This window comes from Hydractinia symbiolongicarpus, chromosome 9, assembly GCF_029227915.1.
Source record: "Hydractinia symbiolongicarpus strain clone_291-10 chromosome 9, HSymV2.1, whole genome shotgun sequence".
In the NCBI taxonomy this organism is placed as follows: Eukaryota; Metazoa; Cnidaria; class Hydrozoa; order Anthoathecata; family Hydractiniidae; genus Hydractinia; species Hydractinia symbiolongicarpus.
This window is the reverse complement of record NC_079883.1, coordinates 28,242,580-28,264,496: the sequence shown is the minus strand read 5'-3', so window position 1 is coordinate 28,264,496 and position 21,917 is coordinate 28,242,580. Positions and strand designations below refer to the sequence as shown.

The window sequence follows — 21,917 nt, the reverse complement described above, 5'->3', positions numbered from 1 at the left end:
TGACAAATGATCTCTTTTTTGAGTTATTTGCAAAAAAACAGGAGCTACTCAATTTACCTCGATCCCAGGACGTTTTGTCATTATAACGGCTCATAAGGCAAGAGAACCTGGGGACGAGGATATTACTTATTTTTGTTCAGCTTACTACGCTTTTAAAAATTTTCTTTTTTTCCTTATTTATTTATTATGGATCTTTAAATTAAAAAATATAATTCACTGTTAAAAAAGAAAACATAGAGAGTGAACTAAAAATATAATAAAAAAAATTGATAAATTTTATTGAGGATTAGCCATTATTTTATTTTTTTAGAATTATTGCTTTAATTTGATCAATTTTTGCCAACTTTATTTGTTCCGCAAAAAATTCGTATTACTAGAAATGAAAATCATGAAAATTTTTAAAAAAGAAAGTTAAGTTGGCAGCTTGGTGAAAGCATTTTAAAGTCAGCGTTTGAATTCTCTCTAATAACTAATTCCTGTCGTTCTTGTAATCCTTAGTCTTTAAGGCCTGAAAAAAGTACTACACCTTCGCAAAAATAACTCCTTGTGAAAAAAAAATGCATAGTCCATTCACAAAATAAAATCTTCAAAATGTTTGACTTTACGAAAATAAGTCTGCAAAAATTGAACACTTAAAGTACTTTATTTATTTATTTATTAATTAGCAATACATAAAGAATTATAAAGCAAGCATTTTAGATTATAATACATTTATCATTGATGTATGTATCGTCACATATTTAATAATACAATGTTGACGAGTAAGAATGTTTTTTTCCCAACCTTGTGTATCCGAAACAAAGTGTAACGCATATAAAGCTCCTATTTTAGCTATGTAAGGCGTGCAACTGCATTAACGCCCAACTAGACAGCCGCCCAAGATGTTGAACTTATTCTTATGCTGAACACTCCAGGTTCACAATGCCAGCACTAAGTCGGTAAAATAAGTGTAAGACCAACCTGTAAGAAACTTAGGAGGAGACAGAGAATTATTTTTTTTATCAAACAGATTTAAAAAAATATGTTTTATGCGAAACCCACTCTAGAGAGATTATCCTAAGCAGAATGAGAGTTACCACTCTTTTCATAGACTTAAATTTAAGGACTTTTGATGAGAATGTTAAGCTTTTTTGACGAGGTGATGTTGCTTTCATAGAAAAGTTTTAAACGCCACGAATGAAGAACAAATATTTCTCAACTTAAAAATAAAAACATGACAAACCATTTAGTTTTGAAACAAATTGAGAAAATTGGAGAAAAAAGTTGTAAAAAAATTACTGAAAAGTTTTCAGGAGACTTCTCAAAATAAAGAAAAAAATGAGGATGCGTAGCAACCCTGGGAAAACTGATTTCGCTAGGCAGCCAAGTGTTATTACTAAAAACGCAAATGCTTTTATTTGTTAGTAGTCAATGCAACGTAGTGTTGTGGCATATTAAAAAATTATGTTGGATCATGTTTTAGTAATGCTAATATTGCTCTTTTGTAATTCATCCTTGACACTTTTGTTGTGTCCCAAAACCGATAGTGTCAATCACGTGTAAAGTTTTACTCTATTTAATTATGATCTTTTTTGTCACGTTTTGAGGACGTGACAGAATTTGTTTCACATTTAGACATGGCTCGAAGATCTTTAACAGTTATGGCCAGTTTTTGTTTCCTATTGTTGTTAGAAAAAACAGGAAGGAGAAAAGACTGTATGGGTTTACTTTTTAAAGCAAGAATTAGACGTATATGCTAATTCTGTTTGTTTCTTGACACGTTGGCTCACGATTATTTCGTGCAATTTCGTATAATTGTCTTTAAAAAAAATCTTATTGCCCTGCTTTAAATGCCTAAATTCTGAAATTCGGAAAGTATAGCTATTACAGAATCATTTTTTATGCTAATCCCATCAGACCAGCCTAAAAGCATCTCATAACAAGTTTTAGCTCAATAACTTTCCTTTTTCATCTTTCTTTTTCATCAGATTGCACTTTTGGTTTTTCACAAAACGGGTCCCTGGAAACTCGTTTACAACTAAATGGCCACTATGGTCAAACCAATTGACTTTTTTCAATAATTTTATGTTTGTTGCTTTACTTTATTTTAAAAACATGAAGATGTGAGATCTAATGGGGTGTGACAACAGACGGTTTAAATCATGTACGTGTGTGGCTCAAATTTTTAACAAAAAAATGCTCTTTTTTGTCATCGCACTAAATCACAAAACACACAAAGTGCTGGTAGTCCAAATCACTAATTAAAAATGATTGTTAAAAAAAAGGAAAAATACCCTTGTAGGTACAAGGGTATTTTATCTTTTGTTTAATAAAAAATATAAAAAACAACACAGTTAAAAGAATCTGAATATTTTAGAAAATCTTTCATTCGAAATATACTGTACAACTATAAACATCTTGCACCTTTATATAAATCTGTTGGTCAAAAGACCTCACTATGAAACACATTACTTAGAAATTATCAAAAGAAACCACAAAACATGTACAACCTTCTAAAAAAATGATAAGGCGGATTAAATACCATAAATTATCGATTAAGCGCTATTCCTCGCTTAAATAAGCATCTTAAGCGTTAATTATGTACACAAAATACCAATAATAAAAAGGGTAAACAAATAAACATATAAATTCTTTAAAATTTCCGTTGGGATAAATGTATAAAAAGGTTTTTACCATCTAACAAATTAGACAACTTGCAGCTCATGCATGCATCAAGTTTTAGTAGGCGTGGCATTTAAATATCGTCGTAATAGAACTACGGTTACACAACCTAAAGCTAATCCAATCACAAAGCCCGATATAGATAAGTTCGTTTCGTATTCTGGAGCTCGTCCATTTCTTCTTGGACTTATACTGCGATCACTATCTGGAGTTATGGAACCAGTAGCAGATGTTGGGGTCGGTGTAAGGGAGGCAGCCTAAAGACACAAGAGCAGATATTAAAGATTTATAATTCTGCATCGCGCTGTCTGTTTGTTTTTTCACTCACACATGCACGTTTTTCTTTAAAGCGAATTGTCTTATTTGTTAATTTTTTGACGTTACATCATACCTTACATTTCAATCAAACATTAAGCAATTTTTCAAAAAAAATTTATACTTAAAGCGGCGATTGCTGACGTAATCAAAATTTTTATAGTCATTGATATTTGCCGTTCTTCTGCTTTACTGGATGTACAATTAGTTTTTAATACATTTTTTCTTTCCATACGCCTATATAGCACTTACTCTTATCAGTTGAGCTGCATTCTTCTGCAAAAAGAGTGTCACCTTACTTCGATCCAATAAAAACAATTCTACAGCTTCTGCATGAGTCACACTAACCACAGGTTTACCATTTACCTATAATAACAACTGCAATGCAAAATCCTTGGCTGTGAAATGTGTTTGGAGGTTAGTAGAAGTCTGAAGCAGGTTTTTACGTAAACAAAGTCAGTAGGCATATCAGTAGGCATTCTATAAAAGGGACACTTAGGAATATTGGTAATAATTTTCAAGCGGAATTAACAACATATATCTTAAAGCTGTGGTTAGAAGCTAAAAAATATGCTAAGTAATTCTTGGTTCTTTTCCACTGTAAAAAATCCCAAATGAAAATACCCTGTCTTTTTAAACATACATATTGCCAGAGACGTGTCTAACAAAAATTTGAATACATCACTCTGTATTGTCCACTCAATTTCCATGCCCAGATGGCAGGAAATATGCTCCATTTAGCTATTTCGTAACTTTATGACTGCTTGGAAGTGCTATGCTTAAAATGGAGTTAGGCATGTTGCCTTGTGGTTATGGATTTTGCTTCGTAATCACAAGGTCCGTGGTTCGGTTCACACCGCTGGCATGTTTAGCAAATGCCTTTACCACAGCTACGGGTCAACCTATGCCATGTGAGGGAAATTGGGTAGGTATTGCCGGTGTATACTTAATGTATACATTCGGAACACAGGACCCACATTGATAACAGTGTTTCCAACAGGGGCTATATCATGCATAAATATTCGGAATAATAGTAATAATAATAATGGGAGTGCATAAAACTGTACATAAAGCATACTCTTACATACTTCAACAATTTTGTCTCCAACATTAATTTTTCCAGATCTTTCAGCCAAACCAGCAGGTTTCACGGCACTGACAAATATTCCAGGATCATCAGAAATGTAAGGTCGATCTTTCCCACCTTTTATATCCAGTCCAAATCCTTGCAATTCTACAAATGATTTACACAGGTAAAATAGTTGATAAAACTAGATCATTATTGGATTTTAGGAAACATGTTTGTATAACAAGACCTTCACAGAAAAGCTCCTTCATTACTGATCTTTTATTATTTTATATATTAACCCAGTTTTTTTTATTATGACCAGGGAGATTTCAGAATCTCTTTATTTCACGCATTTATTTTTGACTCACTAGGTTTCATGTACAATATAATTTTTAAGGAAGACTGTATTGCACAGACTTTAGCTTTTATAAATGGATCGTTTTACAAGGTTGATTGGTGCTTAAAAAATTCAGCACTCTTGAATTTGTGGCAAATAACATTGAATATTGTGTATTTATTGATGTTCTTCAATTTTAAATATGTATAATTAATTTTCAGTGAAAAAAGTTTTCAACTTGAAATTAAAATCTTATTTGTTTTCTTCAGTTTCATGCAATTTAATTTTTTCTCACCTGCTGAAAAGAAATATTCCACACACATTAGCATTTTAACACAAACGACTGTTAATGCAACAGCTCTGTGCATAAATTAAGATACCTTTAGATGCTTGTTTAGTCATAAAAAAAATAGGAAAATGTTTCAAATGAATATAGCATTAAGTTGCAGCTATTTCGTGTTAAAAAAATACACAAATCTGAGTTTGCCTTATAATGATGCTTTTTGTACTTTTTGACTACTGCAAAATAATGTTTGTATATATTTCACATTGATAAAATTCTTGAAAAAGTTTATATTGTTACTGCTACTAAAAAGTCTATGTAAAAGAAAACACTCCATTTCAACTGCTAGACCTACGTGGATATTTGTTAGTGAGAATCACTTCTATGTTATCCAGAGATGGAGACAGGTTACGCAATTCTAAGCAATTGTCCTCTTCATCAGTAGTTTCATGCTAAAAACAGAGGCACGCAATGAATACTAACAATATAAAAGAGAGAAATAATAACAATTTATACAACAGACATGTAACAGCAAGAGTTTTTAAAACTTTAGACCTTAGTTACATCATATCTTTATTTACAAGCTAAAATACTTGTGCAAGCACTTGAACTTTTTGCTATTGTAAATTTGGCTTTATTTAAGAAACCTTTAAAAATATGTAGAAAGGAAAGAAAAGCCATTTTATGTTTGCCCTTTTAACACACAATAGAAAATTTAACAGCTACAAAAATAAATCTCTTTACTGAAGAAATGTTTTTAAAGAACTACCCAACAATACCTTACACAAGAAATATACTAACCTGACTAAGATCTTCCATGTCCAATACCCTTTCACCAACTGTTTCTTCAAAAGGCATACATTTTTAGATGTTCTACAAACATTGTAAAAGACTTGTATGATACAAAACACCAGTGAAGCATGCACACAAACCACGGAGTTAATTAAGAACCCAAAGTATAAAACGATGTTGGATTTACATTACAGAGCTTAAAAAGACTTTTTAAGTCTTTTTAATTTTTTTTCAAGATACCCACATTAATAGAATTTCAGATTTAATTATGCTGCATGAACTATGATGTCATATTTAAGTATATAAGGGCAAACTTTGGCATTTTTTGTCATAAGTAATTTTAGACCTGATAAAAGATGTACATTCAAACTTTGTCAATGCATAGATATTATAAAGGTGAACTGATTAACATAATTTTTTTTGCCAAATGACAATTTTACCAATTATTGGAGTCTATTCTTAAAGAGTGCTTATTTTTTTAAGTACATTATATATAACTAATAAATATTATATTATATATACACACAAGTTGACAGTTTCAGCTAACCATTGTTTAAATAAATCTTTCTTTTGTTACAAAGTCTTATTGAGAATAAAAAAAGGAAGTAAACTGTTATAAATTAAGGTTTTGACCATAAAGAAAAGTGAAAAAGAAAAACACTGTGTCGGGGTTACTGTCAATAACTACTAAATTTCAATGCCACAAGGCTAATTATTTCTTCATAAAATGAGAAATATTCAATATGTCCATGGTAAAAACCTTATTAAATTCACTGTGTTTACTTCCTTTTTTCAATACAGAAAATGAGCAAACAACTTAAACTGTGTAGGAGGTGTATTATATTCAAGATACCATTCACAAAAATTTGTTATGTTGAACTAATTTCCTTGTGCTTTTATTTATATGTTCAAGTTACCAAGAATTACCTATAACTTGTGAAAACCTGTCTCCATCCATTATGTTATTGTGTGATCATACGTTAAACATCACATTTTTATAGGAGTTTATTAAGGAGAACACACGTTCTTTCATGATAACTTTTCTTGCCGTGAGATAAATAGATAGATGTGCATATTTTACATGGCTAGCCTCACAAATATCGAGGGATATACCCTGTCTATTATTTCCAGGAGGGGCCATGGTGTAGATGGAGAGTCCTAGAGTATTTAATGCTCATTTTGAGCTACGCAGACCCAATTAGAGCCTGCGCTCTACTAGACAACTCTGGGCAACATCCACACAGTGTGCCATCTTCCCAATTTCCCTCACATGGCTTGGGTTAACAGAGTACGAGAGCTATAACCACGTTGGATCAGCAAAAAATCTCAATTGCCTCTGTACAGTCTGATGATAACGGTGCTTACATTTCAAAAGGGAGCGTCAGAAAGTATTACGTTTTTAATGACGATATATGTCGAATTGCACATAAAGGTGTTAATGGAGCATGGTATGTTATTGTGAAAGATGCTGGTGGCTATGTGAAAGAAATTATAGATGAAGAAAATATATACGAACTTACCAGGTATTATAGAACAAGCAAGCACAATCCTGATTATAAGCATACAATAACCACAGTACGTGCTTATTTAGAAAAAGAGACTCGTCCATATTACATGGTTAAAGGCGGGCAGAAGGTTCTACCCAGAACTTCATCGAACAGCGCCATGGTAATTCAAAAAAGCCTGAAACATCTGCATATTATAAGAAAGATCTGTTATTGGTATCAAAGATAGAGAAAGGTATAAGTATGGGTTCTCTACTGATAACATATATACAGATTTAATAAAAAATGAAACATCTACTGTCAGCAAAAATTTGGCCAATCCAAAATTTATTGATAATAAAAAGTACAATTTAAAGAAGACAACAAGGTTAAGCAATCCACTGAAAGTGAAGCAGAGACACTTATTTATCAAGTCAAGAATGCAAACTGTATGCTTAATGGTGTTATATATTTTCACCAACAGATTATGTGGCAATAAACTATATCCCTGTTATGATAGGTAATATTCCAAAATTTTGTGTAGGAGGAAACTGTATTCTAAGGGTAGACACAACTTTCGAACTTGTCGATGGGTTGTGGCTCACAGACACTACGTACACAAATGGGTCATTAACTGATAGTTCTGGGAAACACCCTGAGTTTCCTGGGCCAAGTATGTGGCACTTTAAAAAAAACAGGGAAACATACAGAAGGTTTGCCCTTGAAATGGCTATGGTTGAACCAGACTTATTTCTTGTGAAAAAAGTAGGACATGATTTGGATCATGCAATTCCAAATGGTCTAACAGATGTCTTTCGAAATGCTAAAAAATAATGGTGCACGTAACATTTACAAGAACGAGATTCATGGAAGTTGAAGCAATTTGGAGCAAACGAAAAGTCATTGTCTAAAATTATGGCTGACATTTATGGCTCTCAGCAAGACATTTTATATCAGACAGGTTTGGCAGATGCTATTGATAAAACTGACTTTGAAGTAAAGTTAGAGTCTTTAAAAGATATATACCTGGGAAGATCTTATTCCAGGGTTTCATGCATGGTTTGTTAAAAGAAGACCATCAATGTTTACTGAATGCATTACTTTAGAAGCAAGGGAGGAGTTAGGTATTGAAGGACGTTTTTATACAAACGGGTTGGAATTGAAACACAAGTTATAGAAAAAAAGCTAAACGAGGCAGAGATACCAAAAGAAGTAGCTGCTGTGACGAAAGTTCTTCAGAAATGGTCAAGAGATTTTGAATATGAAGAAATTAGGGCTATAAGAGGTGGGAAGTACAGGTTGGCACCCGGATTTGACCAGTTTTTTATTATAAGTTGAAGTGACCACAGCTTTATTCCTGCAATGTATGATACCTACAAAAAGCCAAATAAAATGGGGCTAAAAAGTTCACCTAAGTCAAAATCTGCAAGAACTAGATTGCCAAGTCCTGAATTATTTGAGGAAAGAAACCCTGTTCCGACAAAGAAGGCATGTGTAACACTAACTCGATTAAAAAGACAAGATGCCAATTGGGAGGTAATATTGCCAACTTATATAATTTCATTTCTGTATTACACTATACTCTGGATATCTTGAAGGAAGGAAAACACTTCTTAAAAGCACTTGTTAAGAGCTTGAGAATGTGTATCAAGTATATTATCGAGAATAATTTCAAGCATGAACATTGTAACGTACTTACTAATCATGTTTTGTTTATTTGTTTTCAGATGCTTGTTTACCCTGCAGAAATAGCTAAGAGATATTTTACAATATGCAATATATTTTACAACATATTTACAAAAGTTTCTATCTGATAAGTTTTTAGGTGGATGCAAATGATAGTGAAACACTGTCTAATCTTGATCCATGATTCATACCAACTAGTTGCACAAAATGACCACAAATTATGTCCCAAAAACGTAACTTGTTGTCAGCAGTGCTGTGTATTGTTTCAAAACACAGATATAGTGGTAGTTAAAACCACTGGTGAAAGAGAAAGATATCAAAAAATGGGAAGAAGGTAACCTACAAGGGCAACATCTATTTGCATTTTCTTACATCATGTTTAAAGAAAAACGACCAACGATTTACATTTGCATCAGTTAAAGTTAAACCTAGTACTGTTGATATGCTACTTGATGGAAGTAGGGCATTGTTGATACAAAAGGGCATAAAATTTGTATATGCTTTTTATATATTTGTTATTTTTCTTTTTGTTGAAAGTTGTTTTGTTAAAAGTTGATGTGATAAACGTCATTTCTCTTGTTTCCATTGTACTCTCATACTGCTTTAGGTTTCGAACTATTAAAGATACTTTTCCTCTAAGCTTTAAGCGTAAAATGAACACTTTAAAGAGCCTTTTTTATGAAGAATTTCGATAGGAATATTATTAGTTGGCGCGGTTCTTCTTGTGTTTCGTAATTTTATTATATGCATCTCCTTGTAAAAATGAATTTGTTTTTCTTGTTTTCTGAACATCAGTTCACCATCCACGAGTTTACAAAAACATGCGCTGAACTCTAGACCAAACCAAGCAAGCTGAAGAAAATTCCTTAGTACTGTCAGAGGATATTAAAAACCCAGAACATATATACAGTAGCTAGCCTAAAAAACACAAAGTTGATCATGATGAAAAACAAAACACAAGCCCCCAACAAATGTATATAATGTGTTGGTTCTAGGTGGTGGTAGATGGTTTTAGGTAGTTGTAGACAGTATTTAGTTCGTTGTAGGTCGTTGTAGATCGTTGTAGATGGTTTTTAGGTCATTGTAGGTGGTTCCTCAGTTTAGTAAGTACGGAGGAGACCATCAAATAGTAAAAACTAATTCGATGTGATGGCCACCTAAATAAGATCGTTTTACAAAGTATGCACAGTTTACTACTAATTTTTAAAAAAATAAAATAAAATAATCGAAAAATAAATAAATACATAAATAACTAACTCAAATAACTCAGAGGAAAGTGATCAATGCATACATAGAGGCTTAAAAATGTGTTTTACATAAGCGATCACATAAGTGTATTGAAGTCAAAAGCTAAGCTAGCTAGCTAATCCAATCCAATAATGTTTCTGCTGTATCAAAAAAATAAGTGATAGGACTCCTCTGACTACTGATTGATCCTTCATTACCAGCCTGTTCACGACTGCTGTAGTCAATTCAAGTCATTAACTCAACTATATATTGTTGCTAAATTGATCTTTGGTTAAATCACAAAAGATCCACCCAGTAAGAAATTAATATAGTACCATGGCACTGAAGGGTCACAATTCCATACAAAAAAAATGAGACTTCTATTCAAAAAATTTAGACTGTTTGAAAAAACAAAAACTTCTATACAAATAATTGAAGTAACTATTATTGAAAAAAATGCAAACTTCTATTCATAATAATAAAAACTTTCATTAAAAAATTCAAAAAACTTCTATAAAAAACTTTGGAACTTCTATAACTTTTTTTGAAAGGTTCTATCGGCTACCGTAAAATTAATGATACTAAATTATAAACAAACATGGACGCCGTGCTTGAGCAAATTGTACGCTACGCAGACAGGTAGAATTGTACATAATGAATACTTCAAAGTCAACAGCAAGTAGTTATGGTAATGCAAACAACCCCTATGACGGTTCTTCAAGTTCTTCGAGCACTAATAGTGCTAACAAAAAACGGAAAACAGAAACTCGTCTTGGCAATTTATTGTCAAGAGTTCGTCAAAAGGCCTCATCATCCTCTTTGAAAAGTTACACACCTCGAAAGATCAAAAAAGTACAAGTGAAATGGGAGCGATATAATCCATCGAGAGAAGGATACGAAATAGTAAAACAGAAAGATGGGGGTGGATATCGATTCATCAAGGTGGAAGTTGGAACACCATTGAATTTTGAAGAGCTTAAATACAAAGCTTTGAAGTTGTATTTTGACCAAAATGACTGTAATAGTTACATGGAGGCAGAATCAGAGTGCATGAAGTCGTTATGTGGTCCAAATGGGGAAACATTAGATGAAGATGAAGACCTTTGGGCATACATTGAAAGGAAAGGTCTATTTTTATCGAAGTGTTGGTTTGTTTTATCAACTAAATCTGTAGCATATGACCATGATAACGAGTATGAAGAAGCTGGTCAGGAAACTTTTAATAAACAAAATGATTACGTTGAAACTTTCACTGAGAACTTTTGCCATGCAATAACAGAACCAAAGGAAATTAGCAGGTGACGTATATGTTCTGTTTGTAATTGCAGCTATATCGGAAACCAATGTATTATTTGCATCCAAAATAATGAGTATAGTGCTTCTTGTATTGCAGATAGCAACTTGAACTTGTTTGGCAATTTGTTTGAACCTTCTTGTGTTGATGATGACTTAACTTTCAAATGAAAACGAAGAAGAAAGGCCATCTTTAAATCAATTGAGAGAAAGAAGGATTCAAACTTTAGCTGGAGCGTCAATAGCTATAGCAACCAGTGTGAACGAATTTGGATAATGCAAGCGCAAGTTCTGATGTTACAGACGTAGTACAGCACATTGCTAAAATACACCACATGACGATAAAGAAAGATTTGATGGATTTATTTATTACTAAGCAGGTGAGTATTGTGAGTTAAATCGCCAGATAAATCCATCTAGTGATATAGACGAAGCTAACTATTTTGTAGACATCGATGAGCAAGTATTTGCTTTGAAACACAAGTCAAAAAATTGGATAGCAGAAATTGAAAATCGTTTAGAGAAAAATTCTCAAAAATCCAATAGGAAAAGTTTATCAAAGTACTCATCAGGTTCGAGTAAATCAAGTAGATCGCAATCATCAACCAAAGAAAAGGCAATTCAGGAAAAAATCAGGTTAGCCGAATTAAAGGCAGAAGCGTCGTTGTTAGAAAACCGTCAGAAGGCAGAACACTTAAGCAAGCAGTTGGAATTAGAAGCAGAAATAGCCAAATCCCAAGCGCGGAATAAAGTATATGAAGACTTAGAAAGAGAATCTCAGGCATCTGTCATGTTACCACCCAGTCATGTTAAGTTAAAATCAAAGGATTATATTCATAAAACTATTCATGCTGACAACACTGAGAAATGGTCACTATCAGGTTTCGAAGCTAGACCAGAATTGGCGCATAAATGGGCAAATCCTTTACCCGAAAAAGGAAATATAAGTGACATGTTCTGCAACTTGATACGCCAACAATCTGCTCCAGAAGTAGATATGGAATCTTTTAACGGTAACCCAATAAACTATTCGTATTTTATTTCAATGTTTGAAGAATTGTCGAAAAGAATGTTCTTGATGCCAGGGGAAGATTGATTAGGCTGATTAAATTTACCAGTGGGGATGCTAAAGATCTGATACAGCATTGCATACATCTACCTGCAGACATTGGATACGTTACTGCTAGAGAATTACTTAAAGAAAAATTTGGTGATCAATATGCTATAGTTGCTGCATATCGTAGAGAAATAAGACTATGGCCTGCTGTAAAGTCTGGCGATAAATCCGCTTTCAGAAAGTTCCATAACTTTCTTGTCAAATGCAAAAATCTGTGTTCAATATTATCTTGGAATGCATTGGATAATCCAGACACCATTTGTCTTCTCCTCACCAAATTACCCATGTATTTGAGAGATAAATGGAATAGAAGAGTGTTTGCTTTGAGAAAGTGTGAGAAAGAACCAGTATTTGCAGATTTTGAAAGATTTATAGATGAGGAGGCTACACTAGTTTGTGACCCTATGTTTTCACGTGAAGCAATTGAAATGTATGGAAATGGTTCGAACAACAGAAGAAAGCTAAAATGTAATTTTACTCGTACCAAAGATAAAAATACTTCAGGATATAAATCATCTGATAAGAATCAATGCCAGATATGTGACGGAAACCACGATCCAGACGAATGCAACAAATTCTTATCCAAAACAGTTGATGATCGTAGCAAGTTGTTATCAGAGAAAAGACTTTGTTATGGAGGTTATGAGCCAATTAGTAAAAGTCATTATGCTAGAATTTGTTCTAAGCGCAGAAAATGTAAAACCTGTGATGGCAACCACCCTACTGGACTCCATGGTTTCAAACTGAAGAAGTCAAATAAAGAAAAGGAAGAAGACGAGCAGAAACCTTTAATATCTTCTGCTACTGGCTTCGAAAATAATTACAATGCTACCAGTATGTGTGTCGTACCTGTTATTCTCCGCCATACAAATACTGGAAAAGAAATTCAAACTTTTGCAATGCTGGACTGTTGCAGTCAAGGGACCTTTGTAAAAGAAAGTTTGGTTTGTGCCCTTGATATTGATGCTCCAAAAACTTCAGTGACTGTTAAAACGATGAACGGCGATCGGACGTTTTCATCTTCGGTAGTGACTGGTTTGGAGGTTTGTACAGCAATACCAAAATTGGAAAAATGTTGGATCAAGTTACCAAAGTCGTACACAAAGCACGATCTCCCAATGAATTCTGAGGATATTATTACTTCAAAAAAGATATCAAGTTGGAATTATTTGCATGATATTGAAGACGAAATTTCGAAAACTCCAGGGGACGTTGGTCTCTTAATTGGTGCAAATTGTGTGAAAGCTCTGGAACCACTAGAATTGATCTCTAGTATGATGGGCGGACCATATGCCGTTAGAACTAAGCTTGGTTGGTGTGTTGTTGGACCAATTCAGTCAAATGGTAGCGCCAGAAGTATCAATTGTCATAACATTATTATTAGCAACATTGAAAGCGTATCATCATCAGCAACTAGCTTCGTCGCAAAAGAAAGTATACACGACTCGGGCATTGCAGAAATGCTGCATCAAATTTATCTTCATGATTTTACAGAGCCAAAACTTGCTGACTTGAAGGTGAATGAGCCAGATTCCGAGGAAATTTTGTTTGAAGATCGCAAATTCATGCAGTTAATGGAAAAAGAGACCAAGTATGAAGATGGACACTATATCTTGCCATTACCATTAAAGGACCCAGAAATTATTCTACCAAACAATCGCAAACAAGCAGAACGAAGGTTAGAACAACTTAAAAGGCGTTTCAAAAGAAATGACAAGTTCTTCACAGACTACAAGAAATTCATGGAAGACATGATAACTAGTGGGTTTGCGAAACAATCGGATAATCCACCTCCAGAAGGAAAAACATGGTATATCCCACACCACGGTGTATATAATGAAAATAAACCTGGCATAATCCGAGTTGTGTTTGATTGTGGGGCTGAGTTTGACGGGGTTTCAATCAACAAAATGTTAATGTCTGGACCTGATCTAACCAATCAACTTGTAGGAGTTGTGATGAGGTTTAGAGAAGAATTAATTGCATTCATGGCAGACATAGAAAAAATGTTTTATCAAGTGAGAGTTTCTGAAAAGCATAGAAGTATGTATCGTTATTTGTGGTGGCCACAAAACGATATCAATCAAGATCCAGTAGACCATGAAATGTGTGTTCATGTGTTTGGAGCAGCATCATCGCCTAGTTGCAGTAATTATGCCCTTAAACGAACTGCAACCGACTTTATAGATCTATTTGGAATTGCAGCAGCTGAAATACTAAGAAATAACTTCTATGTAGATGATTTATTAAAGTCTGTGAGGGAAAGAAAAGTGGCGATTGAATTAATAAAGCAGGTAGTAAATATGTGTCAAGCAGGAGGATTTAACCTTGTGAAATTTGTATGTAATGATTCCAACGTTTTAGAGAGTCTTCCAGACGACAAGAAGAAGATTTCATCTTCACCACTCGATATTAACACTTGTAGTGACCCAACTATGGAAAGAGCTCTTAGAATTTCGTGCAATTTGGAGTACGATTGTTTTGAGTTCAAGGTTACATTTCGTGAAAAGCCCATGACACGCAGAGGGATGTTATCGATGCTAAGTTCAATATATGATCCATTAGGATTTATTGGACCGTTCATTCTTCGAGGTAGAAGAATAATCCAACATCTGTGTTATGACAACTTTGGTTGGGATGACAGAGTACCAGTAGACGTTGTGGAGAATTGGCATAAGTGGATAAGTAATGTTAGAAAGTTAGAAAATGTAAAAATAAATCGATGTTTTCATCCAAAAGATTTTGGAGAAATAGTAGAGTCTGAATTACATCATTTTTCTGATGCATGTAGTAGTGGTTATGGTCAGGTGTCTTATTTGAGGATAAAAAATGAAAGAGGGAGGATACATTGTGCCTTTGTATCTGGAAAATCAAGAGTGGCCCCAAAGAAGTTTATATCAATACCACGTTTGGAGTTAACCGCTGCTGTTTTGTCGATCAAGATGTCCAAGGTCATAAAGAAGGAATTAACATATCCCATAAATAATGAATTCTTCAGGACGGATAGTCAGGTCATTCTGAGTTACATTTGTAATTCAGAAAAAAGATTTAAAATTTTTGTGGCAAATCGGATTCAAATCATTAAAGATCACTCAGATGTTAATCAATGGCATTACATAAACACTAAAGACAATCCAGCTGATTATGCTTCTCGAGGAATAAGGGTTAAATCCTCCTGCTTGACACATATTTGTCAAGCAGGAGGATTTAACCTTTCATCTCGGTAGAATTTTGTTGCTGCCAAAGTAAGCGACACAATTTAACAAACTCGTATTTGTTTTCAACGGCTAAAATAATTATACAGAAACTAACTAATATAATTATTTTAGCCGTTGAAAACAAATACGAGTTTGTTAAATTGTGTCGCTTACTTTGGCAGCAACAAAAGTGGTAAAGTTTATGCCTAACTTATGCAGTGCAGCAACAAGAACAATGTGTTTGGTAAACACCAAGAATGACAAATACTTGGTCAACACCAAGAATGAACAAAAAATGACAGAAACAATTTTTTATGTCATGTCTTACTAGTAAGAAGACTAATTTCCAACTGACTGCAAAATGCAAAAAACATCATATATATATGTGTCCCTTGAGACATACCTAAGGCCATTACCATTATGTAAAAGAACAATGGCAGCAAAGATTTGATGGATTTATTTATTACTAAGCAGGTGAGACCATTTTGTATTTTACAATGATTAAGACCCTCTCTGAATACAATAAAACAATAATAAAAACACATGTCTTATTGAATTAGTTATCTTCAAGTCCAGGTATCCTAAGTCATAAAGTCTAAAGTATTCAGTTCATTATTTTATGTTGCTCTTCTATAATAAACAGTTATCTTGTTGCATATATAGAATATAACACAATGACACAATGTATTTTGGTTTTCATCTTAGATCAATGTGACAGATGACATCCGATATATATGGATTGATCCTCGTGGCCAAGAAGATAATGGTGCAGGGTCAGGTGTTTCTCGGGATATTTATTCTTCATTCTGGAATGAAGTATACAATGCATACTTGTATGGCGAGCAAGAAAGAGTGCCACAAGTTCGGCATGATTTGTACAAACAAGAGTGGCGTGCAATTGGCATGATCATTTTAAAGGGGTATGTTGACACTGGTTACTTTCCAATCAGTTTGAGTCGAGCATTTTTATGTTTTTGTTTGTTCGGAGAAGTTCCAGAAGAGCTGCTGATATCTTCATTCCTGAAATACTTGTCATCAGATGAAAGTCAGTTGGTGACAAAAGCCATTGGTAAAAACGAAGGTAAGAATGTTATTCACAGTGATGAATTTGCTGAAATTTTGGAACAATTCAAATGTAAAACTGTAGTAATAGAATCAAATGTGAAATCAGTTATCATTGAATTAGCCTCATGTTGGGAAGTTGCCTTTTCAGAGCTAAAAAAGAAGCCAGAATTTCCATCCATGAAGAATATTGTGAAGTTTTATGAAAGATTGGAACCAACCACAAAAAAGGTTGTAGCCTTGTTCAAAAATGTCCATACGAGTAGCAGTGCTGAACAAGACTCATTCAATTATTTAAAGCGTTATGTGAGAGGTTTGGAAACCATTATGTTGAAAAAATTTATGAAGTTCATAACAGGCTCAGATAACATGGTTGTTGATACAGTAGAAATAATTTTCACGCGACCGGAATCGAATTTTAGTCGTAGACCAGTAGCTCACACATGCACACCAAGGTTAGAACTTCCTTCAACTTATAATAATTATTGCGAACTCCGTGAAGAATTCAGCAATATATTGCAGTCATCTGAATGGGAGCTGGACATCATTTAAACTGATTTTGGATCCTTTTTTGTTTTGTTGTTATGTTTGAACTGACAGACAATAGAGTTACCAGTATTCTGTTTTGTTAACACTTTTTTATACAATTTTTAAGAGGGTTTTTAGGTCCAATAAAAAACTTTCCGATTTATTTTTATTGTGTTTTTTTGTCAATTGTATAAATATCTGGGAAAATTGAAGAATGCCTGAAAATTATAAAGGGGTCTGTTTCATACTTCGATATTAAACACGTAATACTAAATTTGGATTAAAAAAAGAGTTTAAACAGTTAACTATGTTCTATGAATACTGTTCGATCTTTGATAGCAAGTACATGTACAGACGTAACGCATTTGAAACAACATTAGGAAAGTCCCATCCATTTTGCTGCATCAAAGTTTGTGCGAACTCCTTAAACTCGGGGGAAACATCTTCAACTGTGTTGTGGGTAACGCATGGATAAAATTGTTCAATTTCATCAGCATCTACGTTTATTAGGCAATCAGTGGAATGATACAAATGTGGCAAGTAATACATTACATCCGGTCTTCCACGAGGGGCAGAGTTCCTACTCTTAGAAATAATGTGTAAATTCCACTCATCCCGAACAGTCTGTAACTCCTTGCGGATTAACGGCATAAAGCAAAAACGTATGTAATCGACTAACACAGGATCCGAACTCGTAAAAACATTTAGGTCGGTCATATCTCTGAAAAATAATTTCCACCAACCAATGCGATCACGCTGTAAGGTATACCAGTAGGACTCAATTCTTTGATTTTCCGGGGAAGAGATAATACTAAAAGAACCCAAGCTGTTTTGACTGTCAGTTGAACTATGTATATAAACATGAATTGGCTCAATCAAAGAATGTTCGGTACCGTCATCTGCCTTGATCTGACTGGGTATGCCTCCCAATTTCTTGATCGAGTCTAAATAAAATTTTGCTACGATTCCCGGGAGTTTATTGGAGGATCCCACTTCAAGCCAGATTAATTTTCTCGAGAAGCCATCAATACAACCGTGGATCGAAAAACCAAAGGGTTTCAATTTGTCATGACCGTCAATGTGCCATGCGTAATTAGGCCCTCGCGAAACATATTTGCGTCTGTGAAGTCGTCTGTTTTTTCGAAGAATTACTCCTTCGGGGTTTAACGATTTTATTATCAATCTTACGTCTTCGTGACGACAAATAATTGACCTAGACATCATTGCTGCTCGCATTCTACGATAACCTAAGATGAAACCACTATCATTCATCTCCTGCTGGATTGCTTGAACAAGTTCCTGATTTGAATTACGATTTCCCTCTACAGCTCTACGTTTCAAGCCATGCTGTCTGAGTCTTCGTTTAAGAGTCGATAAACTAATTTCAATCCCATGAACATGTTTCAATAACCCAATTATTCCAGAATATGAAAAGCCTTTTACAAAATAGTCTCGGATGACATCCATCCTTCCTCTTCAGCTCTTCCTCAGATCATCTCTATTTGGCTTGATCAAGAATTTTCAAGTTTTAAAAACTGTGGAGAGTTTCAAATATTTATGAAAAAAATAAAATGTGTTATAAAAGTTTCAAAAACAATTTGTAGAAGTTCCAAAAACGTTTCTAAAACCTTGAGAGATTTTATAAAAGTTTCAGTTTTTTGTATGGAAGTTTCAATTTTTTGTATAGAAGTTTCAATTTTTTGTATGGAAGTGTGACCCTTCAGTGACATCGTAATATAGCTGTACACAAACATTCTGAGAGGAGAAGAGTTTATCGAGTTCTAACATTTCGTAACTCAAAAAAAAGAAAAAACAATATTTGATTTCCGCCCTCGCCGCCTACGGGCGGATCTGTATAATTGTCTCTGGGGAGGAAGTGCCTGGGATGCGTGGGATAGGCGTAAAAGAGCACTGGGGACGAGGTTGGGTGAGTTCAAAGGGAGGTTTTTATGGAGCGAATTGTGAATGGCGAAGCGGCAAATTAGCTGTAAAATATCTTTTTGATTTTCACACGGAACGATCATAAGATACAACACTTGTTGGCTCCGTTATTATACCGATAGGCCGCTGGTGTACATTTTTTTTATTTTTTTAATAAATCATTCGTTATATCGTCGACATGACATTTGACAGTTCAATGTCATGGATGTAATGTTCTTTCTTCAGCGAACGAGAACCTCTAAGGCATAACAACATTGACCGTAACAGGAAAAAGGAAATTTTTGTTTTAATTTAATTGACTGCTTGTGATACAGGTATGTCTCTTTTCTCTGCAATCATTTCCGGTAAACGTTTGTAAAACAGCTTACACTCTTGCCCCATTCCACCATTTGTTGAGAAAACCATTGGGTGAAACGACCCGTTATCAAAATCAAGCATACGTTCATTGTACCGGCGTTTCTTCTCATCCTCGTTGCGTTTAAAGCATTTATTGAGTTCCAAACCCTGGTATCTCTGAGCGTTTAGGTCAAAACCCGTGTATCCAAAAATATCCTTTGACCAGGAGTCCAGAACCCAATAGCGCCTATATCAAGACGAGCTTCTTGACTTCTATTGGCGCTTTGTGGTTGAATTTGCTCACCATCCAACTGAATCAACATTGGTTCACGTCGAACGTCCTTACACACTTCGTTTGGAAAACAGAAGTGACATCACGAACTTCATTGTGTCTCATCATGATAAAACCACCTTTCTTGCAGGATAAAGCATGAATCACGTTTAATTTGCTACCACGTGCACAATCTGAAGGGAGTCTAGGTAATGCCGAATTATAACGGATACGTAACGCATCCCTAAATTGTTCTTTGTTTAAGTCATACATCAGTTCTTTTATAGGTAAACTCGTCAGCCAATTCGATGCTCCCACCATCATGTTTACATCATTAATCCTCTTCTGTTCTTCATTCATGTTTGCTCTTAACAGCTCGAGCTTTTCTTTATTTTGTTGATGCCGCTCGCTTTTTATCATTGCAATTGTCTTACTACTGTCATCGTCGATCTTTCCCACGATTTCTTTTTGAAGCAGGCACGTCAATTGTATCGAGTTTTCCAGCTCGACTGGAGCGTATTCGCTTTTTTTTTTCAAACCAAGTCCTCCCAATCTGGGCGGCAGTGACATAAGAATTCGTTCTTCTTCATTTACGACATGACCATCAGTTTCGCTGGAATAAACTGATGATAAATACTGAAAATTGCGTTGATTGGTTAAAAGTGTTGCAGTGGAATATGGTAACTAAAAGTGGTAAAGCTTGGTCCCCACTGTGGTTTAACTTGGGTTTAAATATAAAACCTAAAAGGTTTCAAATGTGTTTTGAAAATTAAAATAAAACCTGGGCACTTCCACTGTGTTTTAAAAGCAAAAACATGTAGCGTTTCTCTCTTGGTAGCCTTTGTGTGATTTATCAAAAATCACTGGATATTGGCGAGTAAGTACGCTAAGATTCTCTTCCTGTACCAAACTTAGTTTTTTTCTGCCATTTTTTATTCTCTTTTTTCTGTCTTAACGTGAAAATACGCCAAATGTGCCCTAAAATCGTTGAAAACTCCTTCGGCATTTGTCGGCGCCTTTAAACTTTAAACCACAATATCAAAATTTTTTGATCTAAGGTTTTATTTTATAGGTTTTATGCCGAAAATTTTAAAACACGAACAAGTTCACATTATGGTTTAACTTTAAAATCTTATTTAAAACACACTTAAAACACACTTAAACCACAGTGGGAACTGAGCCTAACTGTTTCTACTTTTCGGCGAAGCAAATATTTTGAACCAAATCAGAACAAGTGCACATGCTTGATACATTTCGCAGGCAAATTCTCTGTTCAATTCGCTAAAATCCCTCTAAGAGCTTTTGGGAAAATTTTGATACCCGCATCATAACAAATCCCCAATCCACACTCCGCACGTAAATCCGCCTAGTGGTGCGGGAAGTATGTTGGCCTAAACTTGATTTTGCTCTTTGCTCCGGGAAAACATGCACATTACAATAATGGTAGTTGAAGCTGTTGTTGTTATTTGGATGTTTACATTTTTCGTTAAGCCCTAAATATAAAGCCTGGTTGTTACCTGTTTTAATCTTTGTGGTAATTTATATTAGCTAGACTCTAGCTAGCTACCTAAGTGAATTTCATATGAAAAATAATAAAGTTAATTTTGCTATACAAAGTTAGTATCGTGACGTGTGTTGTTTATATAATCCACAGACCTCTTTTTTACGCAAATTGACAGGCAAAATAATGCAGGCCTAAGCCGTGGGGCCATGTGGCGCCATAGTTTAGTGGTTATAACTCTCTTACTAAGTGCAGGAGACCAAGGTTTGATTCCCCCTTGCGGCTATATTTAACATGGGGGAGTGAATGTTATCATCATAGCCCCGGGTTAAAGGGAATTGGGGAGATGGCATACTGTATGGGAAGTTGGATGTTGCTAGGATTTGCTTAGTAGAGTGCGGACTGCAATTGGATCTGCGTAACTCAAAATGAGCATTACTCTTGGGACTCTCTAGGACATCTAAGTCATGGCTTCTCCCTGGAAATAAAAGACAGGGTATATATATCCCTTGATATTTGTGAGGCCATCTAGCCATGCAAAATATGCACATCTATCTATCTACCAGTCCATTCCAAACTTTATTTTCAGTTAGAGGCATGTTTTGATCTTGGAATTAGAATATAGCTTGCATGATGTAGTTTAGACTTATCAATCAGTGAAAGGATGCTAGCTGGGTAGCCACAGTACAAAAGACCATAATTTAACTGTCGACAAACAGTTTTCGTCTCCGTTAATGGCAAATTGGCCGTTAGGGGGGGAGGGGGTAATGCATTGTGGAGACAAATTTCACTTTCTAACCTTTTTTGTTTCTTTTAG

The 21,917-nt window shown here is 34.6% G+C and overlaps 4 protein-coding genes across 5 annotated transcripts; 3 read left to right on the top strand and 1 right to left on the bottom strand.

Moving 5' to 3' along the window:
• Positions 1–2,333: 2,333 nt before the first annotated feature.
• LOC130656472 (protein scribble homolog) lies at positions 2,334–5,620 on the bottom strand. Its single transcript, XM_057459333.1, has 5 exons — positions 5,467–5,620; positions 5,021–5,117; positions 4,065–4,210; positions 3,229–3,342; positions 2,334–2,918 (listed from the first exon to the last, which is right to left on the bottom strand). Exons 1-5 carry the CDS (start codon positions 5,521–5,523, stop codon positions 2,712–2,714), a joined length of 621 nt encoding a protein of 206 aa, XP_057315316.1. The 5' UTR covers positions 5,524–5,620; the 3' UTR covers positions 2,334–2,711.
• A 4,451-nt stretch (positions 5,621–10,071) lies between these two features.
• LOC130656471 (uncharacterized) lies at positions 10,072–11,385 on the top strand. Its single transcript, XM_057459332.1, has 2 exons — positions 10,072–11,152; positions 11,248–11,385. Exons 1-2 carry the CDS (start codon positions 10,509–10,511, stop codon positions 11,249–11,251), a joined length of 648 nt encoding a protein of 215 aa, XP_057315315.1. The 5' UTR covers positions 10,072–10,508; the 3' UTR covers positions 11,252–11,385.
• A 38-nt stretch (positions 11,386–11,423) lies between these two features.
• On the top strand, positions 11,424–15,491 carry LOC130657908 (uncharacterized). The gene is made up of 3 exons (XM_057460894.1): positions 11,424–11,452; positions 11,568–12,138; positions 12,216–15,491. Exons 1-3 carry the CDS (start codon positions 11,424–11,426, stop codon positions 15,489–15,491), a joined length of 3,876 nt encoding a protein of 1,291 aa, XP_057316877.1.
• Positions 15,492–15,621: 130 nt separating this feature from the next.
• Positions 15,622–17,214, top strand: LOC130656470 (uncharacterized). Of its 2 annotated transcripts, XM_057459331.1 has the most exons (3): positions 15,626–15,935; positions 16,167–16,542; positions 16,675–17,214. In XM_057459331.1, the coding sequence occupies exons 1-3, from the start codon at positions 15,912–15,914 to the stop codon at positions 17,073–17,075; spliced, it is 801 nt and encodes a 266-aa protein (XP_057315314.1). In that variant the 5' UTR covers positions 15,626–15,911; the 3' UTR covers positions 17,076–17,214. The 2 variants fall into 2 exon arrangements, with proteins under 2 accessions (XP_057315313.1, XP_057315314.1); XM_057459330.1 differs by having other exon boundaries at positions 15,622–15,935; positions 16,167–17,214.
• The last annotated feature ends 4,703 nt before the right edge of the window (positions 17,215–21,917 follow it).

Coding starts and splice junctions, on each gene's coding strand:
- LOC130656470 (XM_057459330.1), top strand. CDS start 15,912: ATGGATTTATTTATTACTAAGCAG. Junction 15,936..16,166: donor ATTTATTTATTACTAAGCAG/GTGAGACCATTT, acceptor TTTTCATCTTAG/ATCAATGTGACAGATGACAT.
- LOC130656472 (XM_057459333.1), bottom strand. CDS start 5,523: ATGCCTTTTGAAGAAACAGTTGGTGAAAGGGTATTGGACATGGAAGAT. Junction 5,118..5,466: donor ACATGGAAGATCTTAGTCAG/GTTAGTATATTT, acceptor CTCTGTTTTTAG/CATGAAACTACTGATGAAGA. Junction 4,211..5,020: donor TCTCACTAACAAATATCCAC/GTAGGTCTAGCA, acceptor AATCATTTGTAG/AATTGCAAGGATTTGGACTG.
- LOC130656471 (XM_057459332.1), top strand. CDS start 10,509: ATGAATACTTCAAAGTCAACAGCAAGTAGTTATGGTAATGCAAACAAC.
- LOC130657908 (XM_057460894.1), top strand. CDS start 11,424: ATGCAAGCGCAAGTTCTGATGTTACAGAC. Junction 11,453..11,567: donor CAAGTTCTGATGTTACAGAC/GTAGTACAGCAC, acceptor AAATCCATCTAG/TGATATAGACGAAGCTAACT. Junction 12,139..12,215: donor GCCAACAATCTGCTCCAGAA/GTAGATATGGAA, acceptor ATTGTCGAAAAG/AATGTTCTTGATGCCAGGGG.